Raw genomic sequence first — 16,220 nt, 5'->3', positions numbered from 1 at the left:
TAGCCACCGCAAAGAGGGGTACTGGTGGAAGAAGAGGCTCTTCCTTTGTTCTGGGGAGGCGAGGTTTGCTCTACCAATTCTTCATCACATCACCCCCCACCCCACCTCTCCTTTTCCCTCCCTGCTTCCCAGTTGGTCCCCTTCACCCCAAAGCAAGCTCTTTCTTGCAAATGTGCTCTGATGGCTTTTCCCACGGGCCTCCACTCACCTGCAGTGCCCTTCCCACGCCCCTGCCCCATTCCAATCCGACCCCCCCTCAAGGCTCAGCTTCCATCTCCAGGAAGCTCTGGCGCCCCCCTCTCAACACCAAGCCTCACAGATACTCTTCTTTCCTGCTCCCCCGTAGCAGCCACGGTAACAGTCCTCGGCACATCCTTTAAGCTGAATTATGTAACGGGTGAACCTGTCTTTGGTATCAATCCCTTCCCCCCGCCATCACATGGGTCTGTGTGTAACTCAAGGCTTCTTTTCCTTCTCATCCCTTCTGTCTCTAGCTTATGGCTCTTCATAAGCACTGTGCACCGTGCACTGAAACACGAAATGAAACAGACCGTACTATCAAGCAAAAGAGTGGGACAACTTAATGTAACCAAATATTACCTTTACCTATAATTGATAACATGCCCTTTCAAGAAAAGTTTGATCTGTGTAAGATGACGACTCTATGGGAGTTATTTTACTGTGTAGGAGTTAGAAAAGGACGACTACATGTTTAGGATAAAATATCACCAAAAGACTTCATATTTCTCTTCCTTGATATTTAAATGAAAATATAATTCTTTGAAGCATTTTAAACGCATGTTAATTAAAAAGAAATCTCAGGTGTTCCTGCTGCGGCGCAACTGGATCAGTGGCATCTTAGGAGCGCTGGGACGCTGGTTCAATCCCCGGCCCAGCAAAGTAGGTTAAGGGTCCGGCGTGGCGTAAGTCACAACTGTAGCTCTGATCTGAACCCTGGCCCTGGAACTCCATATGCTACAGGGCAACCAAAAAAAAGCAAAACAAACAAACAAACAAACAGTATTGGTGGGCAGAGGCTGGGGTGGACAGGCATAATGACTGAAAAGAGGGCACAAAAAGGGCTTCTGGGGAGTTCCTGCTGTGGCACAGTGGGTTAAGAATCTGACTGCAGCAGCACAGGTACTGCAGAGGCTTGGGTTCGATCCCTGGCTTTGGCGGAGTGGGGTAAAGGATCCAGCATTGCCACAGCTGCATCTCGGATTCAGTCCCTGGCCCAGGAACTCCCGCCTGCGGCAGGAGTGGCCTAAATAAATAAATAAAAATAAAGTTTTTTTTTTTTTTTTTTTTTAAAAAGAAGGGCTTCTGGGAAGCTGGACTGTTCCATGTCTTGATCTGGCTGCTGGTTACATGCATTGATAGTTTTGTAGAAATTCATCAAGCTGCATACTCACGACACTATTTCAGCATGTGTTAGGACTGACTGGCTTACTTACCAATAGGTGGGTCTTGATGCCATGTGGCCACATCCAGGCCATCAGTACGAGGGCAACTTCACTCCAGAGACTGTGAGAGCGATGATGACAGCAGTCTTCCAATTAGACAACTTTTAGTTTACAGAAACATTTCCATTTGGAGCACAAAACGTCCCTGAATTAAGTGACACGTGGATGGATATGTCTGAATCTGCTGTTTCCTATGGAGAAACTATTCTGCTTATCGCATTTCTTTAATATATTCACATATTTTGGTTTTATATAATCTGCGTGTGTGTGTGTGTGTGTGTGTGTGTGTGTGTGTTTAAATGCCTTTTTGGGAAAACTGGGGAATTTGAATACTGAGTACTGCATATTAGATGGTACTTGTTACTTTTCTCAAGTATGATAAGACACTGTCATTCCTTACTAGACTCTCCTTGCTTTTAGAAGCTATATACTATGGTACCTGGGTTTTGAAGTATCCTGATGTCTGCAAGTTATTTTCTAATACTTCATTGAAAGATTATGAATACATAGATAAAACAAATATGGCAAAAAGGATAATAAGTATTGAATCCAGGAGCTAGATTGTTGGGTGATTAATATTTTTTAACTTTTCTGTACATTTGAAAGGTTAATAATAAACATTTGATTAAAAACACTTGTCATCATGAAAAAAGTCAGAAGCAGGAACATCAATATTCTGACCACTTAAAATAGCCATGAGTGTGTATGTGTGTGCATGCGTGTGTGATGCTCTTATGTACCCATATACCCTTAGAGTCAGTGATGGTGATTAGCGTGTGGTCTGTTGGTAAGCATTGCTATGCTGTCACTTCAGAGCAATATGTGATGCACTCTAACAGAGAAATGCTACTATTTTCTTGACTCTTTGGGGGATCAAGGAGAAATAGCTTAATTCTACACCCAAATAATGGCCTGATATACGTGGTCGTTTGACATTTCAAGAGATGGAAATTAAGAATTACGATCAGACTTCAACTAGAAATATAAAAAACAATGTAATTTTTAATCTAAAGATATTTTTTGGAAAAATTACTACATTCAAAACTAGTGAATGTTATCCACTATTTTAAGGTAATATAAATGAGACTGTTTACATGTAGTTGTGTCTGTCTGACCAGATTCCTTGATGATAAAAACCATTCCTGGTTTTTGATTGCTAATGTCTGATCAACCCTGCCGAGCGTAAATGTCACAAAATTTATCAAAGTCTTGGTTTCTTCCAGGATGTTGCTCAGCTGTGAATATTAATATCAACAAAGAAGGGATATTTTGGTGAATGCAAACAAAGAAAATTTAGCATATGAGAAATTCAAATTTTTGTACATTTTCAATTTGCTAAGTTTTTTAAACCTTAAACATGTCAAGATATACATGCTAAACAGTGTATCTTTTGCTGTGTATTTTAGCATGTCGATTTTAAATTTAAGGTTTCCCGAAATATTTGAGCGACAAGAGCAAGGCAGGATTGAGAAGTGTAAATGTTAATTTACAAACACTCAAGAAAAGAAAATCGAAACAAAAGCAAAAACAACAATCAACAAGAATCAAAAGCAGGTAATGGTGTAGATTCAGAGCTAAGTCATCTCATGCTATGCTGTATGATCTCTGTTTCTTATTGTGACATTCAGAATAATAAGCGGACTTGTCAGAACATTTTTTTAAGCCAAGCACATTTTAACAAAGCTTATTTTCCCCTTCACTCTTAATTCTTGGGTTCTAAGTCTAAAGAAGAAACAGATTTAGGTTTTGGCTGCTGTTTAAAATAAAGATATAATTACATAAATGATTGTTCCATTCACTGTGCCATAGGACGTGTAAGGTCTGTGTCTTTGCTAAGCATTAAAAATCCAAAGGACAAAGATAATCCAGCAAGATGGTCACACTGGCAGAAAACAAACCTGGCTCTATGTTTCCATCATGTGGTGAAATTGTATATTACACTTCCACCCCAGGGATGCCCCACAAGATGATGCAAATATGGAGTCTCATTTTTTTTTAATTTAAAAAAAAATTAAAAATTTTAATTAATTAATTAATTTTTGCTTTTTAGGGCTGTACCCATGGCATATGTTACCAGGCTAGGGGTCAAATAGGAGCTCCAGCTGCCAGCCTGTGGCCTCAGCCACAGCAATGAGGGATGCAAGCAGCATCTGCCATCTACACCACAGTTCATGGCAACTCCGGATCCCAGACCCACTGAGTGAGGCCAGGGATTGAACCTACATCCTCACCACAACGGGAACTCCCACATCTGGAGTCTTAAACCTCACAGAGACAAACTCACAGAACTCATTTTTCATATAAAGAAATTATATTTTACAAAGGAACAATGTGTTTGTTATGTTTTTACTTTCTGGCCCTTTTATTATTCAAACCAGTAACTGGACCCAGAAATAGATTACAGCGAGGGATAAGAAAATGTTCAGTTTCTTAGTTTCAAGTTCAGGGATATTTTCCTTATCAAAGATCTTCACTTCTAGAAGTTCCTGTTGTGGCTCAGTGGTAACAAAACTGAGGACGTGAGGATATAATTGAAATCAGGAGGACACGGGTTTGATCCCTGGTCCCGCTCAGTGGCTTAAGGATACGGCGTTGCCATGAGCTGTGGCATAGATCGCAGATGCAGCTCCAATTTGACCCCTAGCCTGGGAATGTCAGTATGCCTCAGGTGTGCCCCTAAAAAGACAAAAAACAAAAAACAAAAAGCAAAACCAACCAAACAAAAAATCTTCACTTCATGTGTACCTGCAAACAGTGCACATTAACTTCTAACAAATGACTTAAAGCTCCCTTTCCATGTAGTGAATCTGAGTGCAAGGTGTATTGCTCACCCACCTAAAGGTAAATCATTTAATGTTTAAAGAGTCTTCTGGAAAAATAATGGGGCTCAATTGAGGACTTTTAGGGAGAGGCCATACAGCTAAAAAAATCCCATTATTATTTCACTTCAGAAGTGAAGTTTGCATCATAAGATTTAGCACTTAATGTTGCTGTCCTATGTGATTTGTAATTGTTTCCTGAGCCCTAATCTTGTTTCTCCAACTAAAATTTCAGTTGCTTGGTGGCAAGGATGATATCAGACTCCCTAGTCTGTGTATTTTTTACTGTATTACATTATCTGAAAGATTAATAAGACGTCCCTTAATAATTTATTGTTGATAAATTTTTAGCAAGTCAAAATAACGATATGAAATGGTAAAATTACCTACCTTTACTAATAAGTAATACTCAATAAGCTCCATTAATGTCTTAGCCACTATATTAACAACAACCACCAAAATGTTTCAAACATGGGGCAGAAGTCAGTCATATCTACACACTAAATTATGTCTGCTGATTTTCTGAATTGTTCTGTGGTCCAGATATATCAAGTACAATGGAATCTTCTTAGGATTGATATGTACGACTATCCTAGGCTTTTATTATTTAATCCTGTTTTTGTTTTCGGCATGCGATTTGCCTATAATTTAATCCCTTTCATGATAAATTGCAAGATTTATCGTAAAGTTCTACAAGGTTCTATTATAAAGTCAGTTTCTAAATACGCACCCACCCATCCCCCAGACATTTCTGTTCCTCTTGCTGCGCTAAGCTGTCCACTATTATCAAACAGATTCTGCCAAGGTGGTCTCAAAATTAATCACTTTTCCTCTTTAATTTTTAGTAGGAAATATCTACGAACTGTTCCTGAAAACTGGAGGTTGTAAGTTTTTTCATTAAGTCGTGTTCATACAGATGTCACAAAAACTCCAAGGCCAGGGCTCTAATTTTCCTATTGTGGTAACTGATGCAGTATAATTCTGCTGGTTATTTTATTTGAAGATGATCATATGAGCATCAAGATTATGCAGATTAGGTAATACAGGCTAATATCTCTACTTGCTTATCTGTCTATATGCTAGAGTCCCACTAACCTGCTTAAAGAGTTGGATTAAAGGCCATGGGTTTCCCAGAAGATTATTTCTCAATAAATACAGACAACCTAATTTAATGATGTAAAAAGAAGCCACTGGACCTTGAAAAACTCTCTTCTTTTAAATATTTGTAAAATAATGTGGCTTTTTTTTTTTTTTTTTGGACATGCCTACAGAATGTGGAAGTTCCTCCTGGGCTAGGGTTGAAACAGCACCACACCTGCGACCTGAGCCACAGCTGTGACAACCCTGGATCCTTAACCCACTTAGCCACCAGGGAACTCCCAAATGTGGATTTTTTTTAAAGCAAGATTTTTCCTTTTAGGAGTATGTTAGCACATATTCCAATTTTTGGTTTATGGTGAGTAAGACAGAAAACCAGCTCACTACTGGTTTTTTGCTTGCTGTTTGCTTATAGCCAGATTGCTTGGTATTTTTGCACTGCTGTGCCTTTGCCCATGCTACTTGTTGCCTGGTATGCCCTTTTCTATGTCACTTGTAATGTTTTATTGTCCTTATTCATTCACAATTCAACCCTTAAAGAACAACGAGTGTGTGTTTCATACACTTGTTCAGTTATCTATTCAGTAAAGATTACCTACAGGCCAGATCTGGGAAATACAGCAGGGATAAAAACAGACAAAAATGGCTGCCTTCATGGACCTTATTTGGAAATGATGCAATAAGTGAGTAAATTATGTTGTAGTTTAGCAGTTCCTGCTGCGGCGCCATGGGATCAGTGGTGTCTCTGAAGCCCTTTAACACAGGTTTGATCCCCGGCAGTGGCTTAAGGATCTGGCTGCAACTGCAACTTTGGTCGAGGCTGCAGCTCGAATCTGATCCCTGGCCTGGGAAGTCTATGTGCCGAGGGGCCCCCTCCCCCCAAAAAAAGTGTAGTTTAGATGGCGATAAATGCTAAAGAAGTTGGGTGGAAAGTGATGGTGGAGGAAGGTGGTGTGATTTTTAACAGGGTGATCAAAAAATATGTGACTAATGTGACATTTGAGCAAAAACTTGAAGGGAGAGAGGGCAGTGGAATGGTACTGGGGGATAAAGTCTTCCAGAAAGACGAGCGAGCAAATGAAAAGGCACTAAGATGGGAGTGTGCTAGGTTACAGCTGGTTGGTAGAAAAGCCACAAGGAGGCCCATGTAGCTGGAGCAGAGTGAGAGACAGGAAAAATAGTCACTATCATCCTATGTCCTTAGAACTTAGTATTGGGTCCAAAACCTACTAAGAATTAACATACTAGGAGTTCCCACTGTGGCTCAGTGAGTTAGGAACCTGACCTAGTGTCCATGAGAATTTGGGTTAGAACCCTGGCCTTGCTGAGTGGGTCAAGGATCCAGCATTGCCACAAGCTGTGGCCTAAGTCGCAGATGTGGCTTGGATCTGGTATTGCCATGGCTGTGGTGTAGGCTGACAGGTGCAACTCTGATTCCATCCCTAGCCTGGGACCTTCCATATGTCACAGGTGTGGCTGTTAAAAAAAAAAAAAAAAAAAAAGGACTTCCCATTGTGGCATAGCAGAAATGAATCCGACTAGGAACCATGAGGTTGAGGGTTTGATCCCTGGCCTTGCTCAGTGGGTTAAGGATCCGGGGTTGCCTTGAGCTGTGGTGTAGGTTGCAGACCTGGGTCGGATCGCGAGTTGTGGTGGCTGTGGGGTAGGCGGGCAGCTGTAGCTCCAATTGGACCCCTAGCCTGGGACCCTCCATGTGCTGAAAGTGCGGCCCTAAAAAGCAAAAAACAAAACAAAACGTATTAATGAGTATTCTGATGATAATGTTAAAAATTGTTATTTCACAAAACCTGAGTGGTACTATATTCAATCCAGTGTTGTTTAAAAAACTTTTAACAACAGTGTTGTTTAAAAAATTTTTATTGGAGTATAGGTGTTGTGCTTTTTTTGGTGGGGGGGGGGTAGCCCAGGTGTGCTACAGCTTGATGTGGGACTTTTTTTTTTTTTTTTGTCTTTTTGCCTTTTCTAGGGCTGCTCCCGTGGCACATGGAGGTTCCCAGGCTAGGGGTCTAGTTGGAGCCGTAGCCACTGGCCTACGCCGCAGCCACAGCAACGCAGGATCTGAGCCGCATCTGCGACCTACACCACAGCTCACGGCAACGCCGGATCCCCAACCCACTGAGCAAGGCCAGGGATCAAACCCGCAACCTCATGGTTCCTAGTTGGATTTGTTAACCACTGAGCCATGACGGGAACTCCTTGATGTGGGATCTTAATTCCCAGACCAGGGATTGAATCCCGGCTGCAGCAGTGAAAGCTCTGACTTCTAGCCACTAGACCACCAGGGAACTCCCAGTCCAATTACTTTCTAACAAAAATATTTTTTCTGTTTGCTCAGACTTTGGATTTGCTATTGAATACATATGACTTGTTAATTCAGAATTCTGGTCAGTTCAGGATGTTGTAGTGGAATATTTCACAAAAACATTCCCATCTTCTTTTTGCTCTTCTCCTGTGAAACTACTTACAAAGATCTAGAGCCTTTGGTGAGTGCAAACACTGGGAAATGCTGGCAAAAATAGCTGGGTACTATTCTAATAGCGTAACATTCAGGCCTTTCAGTAAAGTTAACAACACTACTCAGAATCACTTAAAGAAATGACCAGTTTAAGAACCTACTCTGCTTCTAAAACTTATTTCTTAGAACAGCACTCATAGAATTTGTACGAAGTATCCTATGCATATAATCTTATTAACATTTTACTTGCACTGTTTTCAGTGGGGGAGGGGGAGATGAACCTGCATATAAAATGACAGCTCTACAAGCAAGACATTAGAATTTCATGAGATTTTCTCCTGTCTGCTCCTTTCAGGCTCATTTTGGACTCTAGGTGTTAGCATTTCCTGCTATTGCTTTTGGCTTGTTAGTTTAATTAGGAACTTCTCTATGCTGATTGTTAAACTTTCGTCCTGATTGCTTAAGCTTTTATTCTAGTCACATTTTCTCCTGGCTTCCTGATTTCTCAGCTGATTTTCCTTGAGATTCAGAAAAACATATCCACTCCCAAGAACTGCTCAAATAGAAACACCCATTGGAAAAACTCTATTCGCTCAAAGTCACCAGATCCTGATTGTTTGGGGCTTCAAACAGAATCTTCAAGAAATCACAGGTTCTCAGGTGTCAGTGATCTTGAGGCAAAGCCCTCCAGGAAGCCCCTATAGTTACCACATTGTGTTTATTTCCATGAGGAAGAACATAAAGTGGAGAACTATGGGTTGTTTCAGTGATGGACCTATGACAGGATTTGTGCTTTGACTAGTAACTAGTGGGGCAGTCTAAGAAACTGGGGGTATGTTCACGATTGGACACTGTCAGGAAGCTGGGACAATTCTATGACTGGGTATCTCAATCAGTCTTATCTATATAGCGGAAAGACTCGCATGAGAACAAACCTGTACTCTGTAAACATGCAAGAGTCACTTATTTTGGCTCAGAGAAAGTGTGTTTGATATTTTGTGTTTGGCAGAGTGATCCTGGTTTTGTCTGTGATTAAACAAACTTCTGAAGTGCTTTGCTTTGTCTTTATTTGATCATGGTTTCAGATGCCCTTGACTGAGGTTGGTATTCATGAGGTGATTTCTACCTAATAGGAGGATGATATGGTTTAGCTGTGAGTACTAGATCAGCTTCTGAATGTCAAGGGCTATTTTTTTTTTTCCTTTCTTAAATTTTTCATTCATATATACTGGGTATATAGAAAAGCACATATATTTTAAGTGAATCCACTTGTGTAACCAGCATTTGGTTCAAGAAAGAGAACACTGTCAACATCCACAAGCTCCCTTTATGTACCCTTCAGGTGACTAACCCCCAGACTATTCACTGTCCTGATTTCTGACATCATAGGTCCGTTTTGCTTGGTTTTGAGCTTTGCAGCAAAGGAAACACAAAGGATGAGCTCTTTGGTGGCTTACTGGGCTCTACTGTTATGAGATTCATTCACGTGCTGAAAACCACGCTTCTACAGAGCAGTACCTCAGAGCTACTGAGAGGCTGACTCCTCGACTTTGGTCCTCGGTTTGGCTCAAACAAAACATTCTTCTATTATTTTCTTTTGGGGCTGCCACAAGGCAGGTGGAGGTTCTCCAGCCGGGGATCAAACCCAAGCCATAGCAGTGACCACGTGGGGTCCTTTACCCGCTGAGCCACCTGGGAAACCCTATTCTTACTATAGATCATTATTTCTGTTAACATTATTATAATCATATTGTAGTTTTTGCAGGTTTCTAACATAGGACAGAACTACTTACCGTATTTCTGGTTTCACTGTCAGTGTCTGCCACAGCACAGCGGCAAAGACTGAGCTGGGAACAAGCAAATCAGGCTAAGGGCCACGGGGGTGGGGTCCCATGAGCTCTGCGAGGTGTGGGTTCTGCAAGTCGTGCAAAGCAACACATGAAGAGATTTGACCAATCTCACAGTTTGGGTGCTGAAGGTCCCATTTCCCATATTTTCATTCACTCTACAAGTTAGAACCAATCCCTCCAGCAAGAGAATGCCGACATTCGACGTCCGCTTTGGGACACTGAGGCCACACAATCTGGGGAGGCGGGCGCAGGCGGAACCTTCGTGCTCAGCTCCAAGTTTCCCACGACTCCGCTCCTATCGCTACACTACCAAATAGACGGCCTCCTTCCCCACCCGCGGATGGCCTAGCCCGAGAACGGGTTCCGGTATTTTCAGCAAAACGATTAACGGACATCTGAACGACTCAGGGCACTTTCTCCAAGCAGCGTTTCCCTAGCTCAGCCGCAAGAGTCCCTTAATTTACTGGAGGGTGCCCAACCCAGAGCTACCCACGTTTCCCTCTCCCAGCGTGTAACAGGGAGCCGGCAGTAGCCCTGGGCGCGAGCTCGGCACTCACGTCGCCCCGCCCCCGCCCCGCCCCCTACCGGCCCCCGCCCCGCCCCCTACCGGCCCCCGCCCCGCCTTCTTTCCGGGACCTCGAGGCCTGTGGCTAGCGGACCTCCATCGCTGCTGGAGAGACCCCGGATGAGTCCGAGGTCCTGGGTAGCTAGGAGAGGCCGGAGGAGACCTGGGCCGCAGGGGTTAGCCGCAGAGGGTGGCGGAGCCAGCTCTGCACGCGCCGGGCGGAAAAAGGGAGGGAGAGAGAGAGAGTTAAGGGAGGGAGCGCGGAGTAAGTGAGCTTGGGTCCGACTCAGGGAGGAGACTGGTGGGCCAGGCCCCCAAGACGGCGTTACACCCGGTCTGAAGAAGACAGGCGGACACATGGCCTCGCCATTCCTGCCTTCGGGGGCTACCACGGGCGACAGCGGCGGAGAGCTGAGCTCGGGGGACGACTCCGGGGATGCGGAATCCCTTCAGAGCCCCGAGACCGAGGCGTCCAGGAGCCTGACCGAGCTGTTTGAGAAGGCGGCCGCGCACCTCCAAGGCCTGGTTCAGGTGGCCAGCAGGGAGCAGCTCTTGTACCTGTATGCCAGGTACAAGCAGGTAAAGTCACGAGGAAGGGGTGGATGCGGGTGAACGCCAAAGGCCTTCTCTTTTCTCCAAAATCCGATGGTAAATGAGCTTGGTTAATGGCCAGATGTAGTGAAGTTTTGTGTGTATGTTCTGTTTTTTAATCATCTGCTAAGGATTTGCATCATTCAACAAGCTTAGTTAATGGCCAGGTGTAATGAAGTTTATGTGGGTGCTTTGTTTTTTAATTATCTGTTAAGGATTTGCATCATTCTGGACATGGAAAGGACCTGTCTGCTATCTGAGAAGTGATATTTAGCTGGCTACTGAATGAGTTTTTCTGTGTCTTCTCTGACTTGCCCAGTGACCTTGCACTTAAGCTTTCACCAGCTTCAGAACCTTGACAAAAGTGGGCAAAACACTTGGGGTTTTATGCCTGTGGGGAATGCAGAGAAGCAAAAGCATCGTGATACTTGCCATCAAGAGACTTTACAAAGTTAATTGAGGAGTCTAGATTTAAACGTGTGAAAAATTGCTGACTAGAGTTAAATAACAGTTTAGGAAAACTCTAGCTCTTTGGAACACTGGAAGCGATGAAGCTCTGGAGGATAGTCCATTTTCTTTTATTAAAATTTTTTTTTGCCTCTTGGTATCTGTTTCCCCTGGGTTTGTTTTTTTGTTTGTTTTGTTTTTATTTTTGTTTTTTTCTTTTTAGGTCTGCACCCAAGGCATGTGGAGGTTCCCAGGCTAGGGGGCAAATTGGAGCTACAGCTGTTGGCCTACACCACAGACACAACCAACACGGGATCTGAGCCTTGTCTGTGACCTGCACCACAGCTCACAGCAACACCGGATCCTTAACCCAGTGAGCTAGGCCAGGGATCGAACCCTCATCCTCATGGATACTGGTTGGGTTCGTAACCCATTGAGCCACAAGGGGAACTCCCTCCTCTGTATTCTTTAAAAAACAAACAAACAAAAAAAAGAAAGCTGTGGGCTCCCTCTGTTTTCTTAAACTGAATATAACAGGGTAGATATGAACCTTCTTTTGAAGGTCAATGAGTATCAGTTGTAAAGTGACCTGAGGGATGCAGCTCTAGGAACAAATGGTATAAATTATAGTGTTGAGTGAAAATTGCCCCTAAATTGGCCTCAGAATTTGTCTTCTTGCAAAAGTTCTGGATATCTTTTGGGGGGGTGGGGTGGGGAGGTTTAATCCTGCCCTTATAACATTGAAATGAGACTTTTAATTATTTAACAAGAATTGATTGTGCATTGTGTTTGGACCAGTAATGTGGCTGACTGATGATTCTCTGGACATTGTAAGACTCATTTTCTCCAAATTTCATAGAAAGGTTTTTATATCTTTATGTTTTCTGTTCAGAATAGCACTCTATTTTGTCAGTAGGAAGTTGATAAAAATAAGCTGAGCTGTGAACCTTGTTTTCTCCTGCAGGGCCCTAAATGTACCTAACATAATAGCTCTTTTAGTCTTAGATAAGCGTATGGCTCCACAGTCATCTTTCAGTGAAGTTTCAAAAAGATCACACCAATTAACAGGGTTTTTTTTGTCCTCCGTGCATTAGCCTGCACTCTCCCAGCAAACAATGATGAATTGACATCTGTGAAAACGAGAGGACAATGAAAATTTCAATCCCCTGTTGAGGAGCCTTCAGCACTAGCACAAGTGGGGATACCTAGCATGTCCTCTTACCTTAACTTGGGCACACGTGATTCACTGGCATTTACCATTGGCAACCTTTGTTGAAATATTCTGGATGGATGAGATCTTTGTAGACGGGAAGGGTTCTTAGAATTTGAACCTTGAGTGGGACTGTAAGGAGGTAGAGCATTTTAAAAAGCCGAGGGAAGAGAGAAAGGATTTTCAGGTGGGAGAAATAACATGAGCGAAACAGGATAAAAATTCTTTGGCGTTCCCGTCGTGATGCAGCGAAAACGAATCTGACCAGGAGCCATGAGGCTGTGGGGTTCGATCCCTGGCCTCAGTGGGTTAAGGATCTGGCGTTGCCATGAGCTGTGGTGTAGGTCGCTGACGCAGCTGGGATCTGATGTGGCTGTGGTGTAGGCTGGCAGCTGTAGCTCTGACTTGACCCCTACCTAGCCTGGGAACCTCCATATTCCGCGGGTGTGGCCCTAAAAAGCAAAAACAAACAAACAAACAAACAAAATTCCTAAGGCAGTGAGTAGACTGTTTGATTTTAGCAAAATGCAGGTAAGAGTCATAGGAGGTAGTGGGCAGGTCCCTTAGAAGTAAATTCGGTTCAGATTGTGGTATTTAGCTTTACGGAAAGTAGGTATTTTGTTGAATACATTCCTCATGTATGCATCGTATATTCAACATTTTTTACTGCCTCAAGTTAGATACTACATTACAGGCAATGAGCGAGGTAAGAATGGTTTCTTAGAGGCTGTGTCCTCATAAAAAGATGAGACTGCACAAAACTTGCTAATACAAGGTAACAGTGAAAAGTGCCATTGGAGAAGTAGAGAGTGAGTGCTGTGAGAGTTTGTCAGAAAGGGAGATTACTTCTGGCAGTGGGAATCAGGTTGTATAGTGAATTCTGCACGTGTGTGAATTTCATTTATGCTTATTCACAGTGAAAATAATTACTGTGTAGTTTAACTGCAAATGTTATTTGAAGATTAAAAATGAGTATTGGCCACACACAAAAGAGGATTATTGTGGCCTAGATAGAATTTATATTGTTGAGAAAACTTAAAAAAATTTTTTTTTTGCATGACTTGCAGCGTCTAAATTTACATTGATTAGATTCATAATAGGGCTCTTTAAAAATGCTGTACTTTATCCTAGAATTTGAGAGAGATAAAGTGCTGATAGTGTTATGAGAATCAGCATAGACAATATTATGAATTCTGATAAACTATACTTTAAATCTTATTTATTGCATGTTTAAAATTCTTCTGCATTATAAATGGTAATAAGGATTGCATAATCTATTTGTTTAATTTGTTTTATATGTATAATTTGTATACAAATTTGAGACTGCAACTGTTAGTCACTTTTTTTTGTAATGTATTACGGTGTTAGGTAATGATTTTATGTAATAAGCCAAAGCAGCCTGTGTTTACAGTTGGTTTGCTTTTGCAAATAATGTTTTTTTTTTTGGTTATTCTCTATAGATGTAGATATTTTCTAACCTATAGTTACAAAATATATATAAAATGGAAAATTTCTCTGACATTTCTTTGAAAAATAAGTTGTTGATTTCTCCCCCTCTGCTTCATTTAGGTCAAAGTTGGAAATTGCAATACTCCTAAACCAAGCTTCTTTGACTTCGAAGGAAAGCAAAAATGGTAAGAAATTCCTGAGATCTAATGTGGTTATTGTAAATGGTTTAGGTGTTTAGGAATTAGAAAGTAGTGAGCAGATTAAAGAATTATTTTTATATTAATCTCTTTCTGCTATAGACTGTGCTAATGACAGGCAGGTGCGAGAGAGATTAAAAGAATCCGATTTTAGATAAGTCTCCTAAAGGGTTCTTATGCCATGATGTTGGTGTATAAGTAGCAGATATACATTCCTCACATATGAATAGCTTCTAGAAGTGACCATAACAGCTATTGCTTGAAATTTTCCTTCCCTGTCACATAGTCCGTAATAGGTCACCGCTCTTCTCTGGAGGGATCTTTGGAAGAAGGCCAGGAGAATGGGAAGGGAGAAGAGGGTAAATCCCCGTTTTTCACTCTTCTCCCCTTCTCCTCATCGCTAGTGTTCTTCTGTGCCTTGCCCCTCCCACACCCACAGTAAAGAAGTGCTTTTAATAACCTCTTGGGCAAAAGGGAGAAAAATAGTCCATATATTACCAAAAGTACAGTTAATTCATCAGAAGGAAACTACGTCTGTTGTTTGTAGACCATATGTTCCCCATAGGGAAAAAGTTTAGGTTTTAGGGAGTTCTAAAATTTTAGATACTACAGTAGTTTTATGGTCTTCCAAATTCCGCAGATGTGCGATATATGTGTAATTTTAAAATTTCATAGGAGAGGGTGATGAGGGGAAAAATGTCATTCTAAGGGCTGCTTAGGTGGGTGATAAGGTCTGTATTGCTGCGGACCAAGGTAAATGGAAAAGACAAGGCTACTCATCTCGGGCTTATTATATCTGTATCTCCCGACCCTTAAAATGTGTGTGCCGTTTTTTTTAAATAATAAAAAGAAATATACTGTTTGTGTTCTTTACGTAGTTAATGATAGGTCATTTTGGATATTCCGTACTATAGGGAAGCATGGAAAGCACTTGGTGATTCAAGCCCCAGCCAAGCAATGCAGGAATATATCGCCGTAGTTAAAAAATTAGATCCAGATTGGAATCCTCAGGTAAGACTTAATGATTGTGAATAATACTTTAAAAAAATACCATCTTTCTCTCAAATGTTTTAAACTAAGCATTAGGCTTAAATAACATCCTTAAAATTTTATTTTCTCAAATCAAAATATTGTAAAGTTATTGCAGTATTTATCTAAAAATACTGTTTCTTTATATGTGAACATAATCAGCTACTGACATTGAGAACTTCTCTGAATTATAGAGGATTTTTAAAGGTGTAATTGTAGCTTCTTTCTTTCTTTTTTCTTTTTCTCTTTTTTTGCTCTTTAGGGCCACACCCACAGCATATGGAAGTTCCCAAGCTAGGGGATCGAATCACAGCTATAGCTGCCGGCCTATACCACAGCTACAGCAACATGGGGTCCGAGCCTCATCTGCGATCTGACACCAGTGAGATCCTTAACCCAGTGAGAGAGGCCAGGGATCGAACCTGCATCCTCATGGATACTAGTCGGATGCGTTTCCACTGTGCCATGACGGGAACTCCCTGTAATTTCAATCATGTAAAAATTTATTTCAGAATTTGAAAGTTTGAGATCATCATTATTGAGAACTGGTAGGTTTCGCTTGGATTTTCTTTCTTTTTTTTAATGAGAACCAAAAACTCTATCCAAGCACAAAAATACTTGTTCATAGAGATAAAATATGAATAAGACGTGCTTTCTGCTATTATGAAGTTTAAAGTATACTGAGAAGATAAAACATTTCAAAAATAGAGTGATAGTATAAAACAATAATGCAAGTGTTCCAGTATCCAGTGGGAGAAGCGATTACTTGGATTTTGTGGGCATTGGATATTGTTCACTAAATGTACCTCCTTTTTCTGGTATACTTATTGGAACTCATCTAGAAAGAATTTAATAAAGGTGTTTTGCTATTTTATTTAAAATTTATTTTGGAGTTCCCATCGTGGTGCAGGGGAAATGAATCCGACTAGGAACCATGAGGTTGCCAGTTCAATCCCTGGCCTTGCTCAGTGGGTTAAGGATCTGGCGTTGCTGTGAGCTGTGGTGTAGGTCGCAGACAGGGCTCTT

General features: G+C 41.6%; 1 protein-coding gene across 3 annotated transcripts in view; it reads left to right on the top strand.

Moving 5' to 3' along the window:
* The first annotated feature begins 10,325 nt into the window (after positions 1 to 10,325).
* ACBD6 (acyl-CoA binding domain containing 6) overlaps positions 10,326 to 16,220 on the top strand; it is a 199,878-nt gene continuing 193,983 nt past the window's right edge. For all 3 annotated transcript variants that reach the window (XM_047752107.1, XM_047752109.1, XM_047752108.1), the window contains exons 1-3: positions 10,326 to 10,850; positions 14,089 to 14,153; positions 15,080 to 15,176. In XM_047752107.1, coding sequence (XP_047608063.1) covers positions 10,629 to 10,850; positions 14,089 to 14,153; positions 15,080 to 15,176 — 384 coding nt within the window. In that variant the 5' untranslated portion in view covers positions 10,326 to 10,628. The remainder of the gene's footprint in view (positions 10,851 to 14,088; positions 14,154 to 15,079; positions 15,177 to 16,220) is intronic.

The sequence above is a fragment of the Phacochoerus africanus genome, chromosome 11, assembly GCF_016906955.1.
Source record: "Phacochoerus africanus isolate WHEZ1 chromosome 11, ROS_Pafr_v1, whole genome shotgun sequence".
NCBI lineage: Eukaryota > Metazoa > Chordata > Mammalia > Artiodactyla > Suidae > Phacochoerus > Phacochoerus africanus.
The sequence above is the reverse complement of the archived record's forward strand: the minus strand, read 5'-3'. Positions and strand labels throughout refer to the sequence as shown.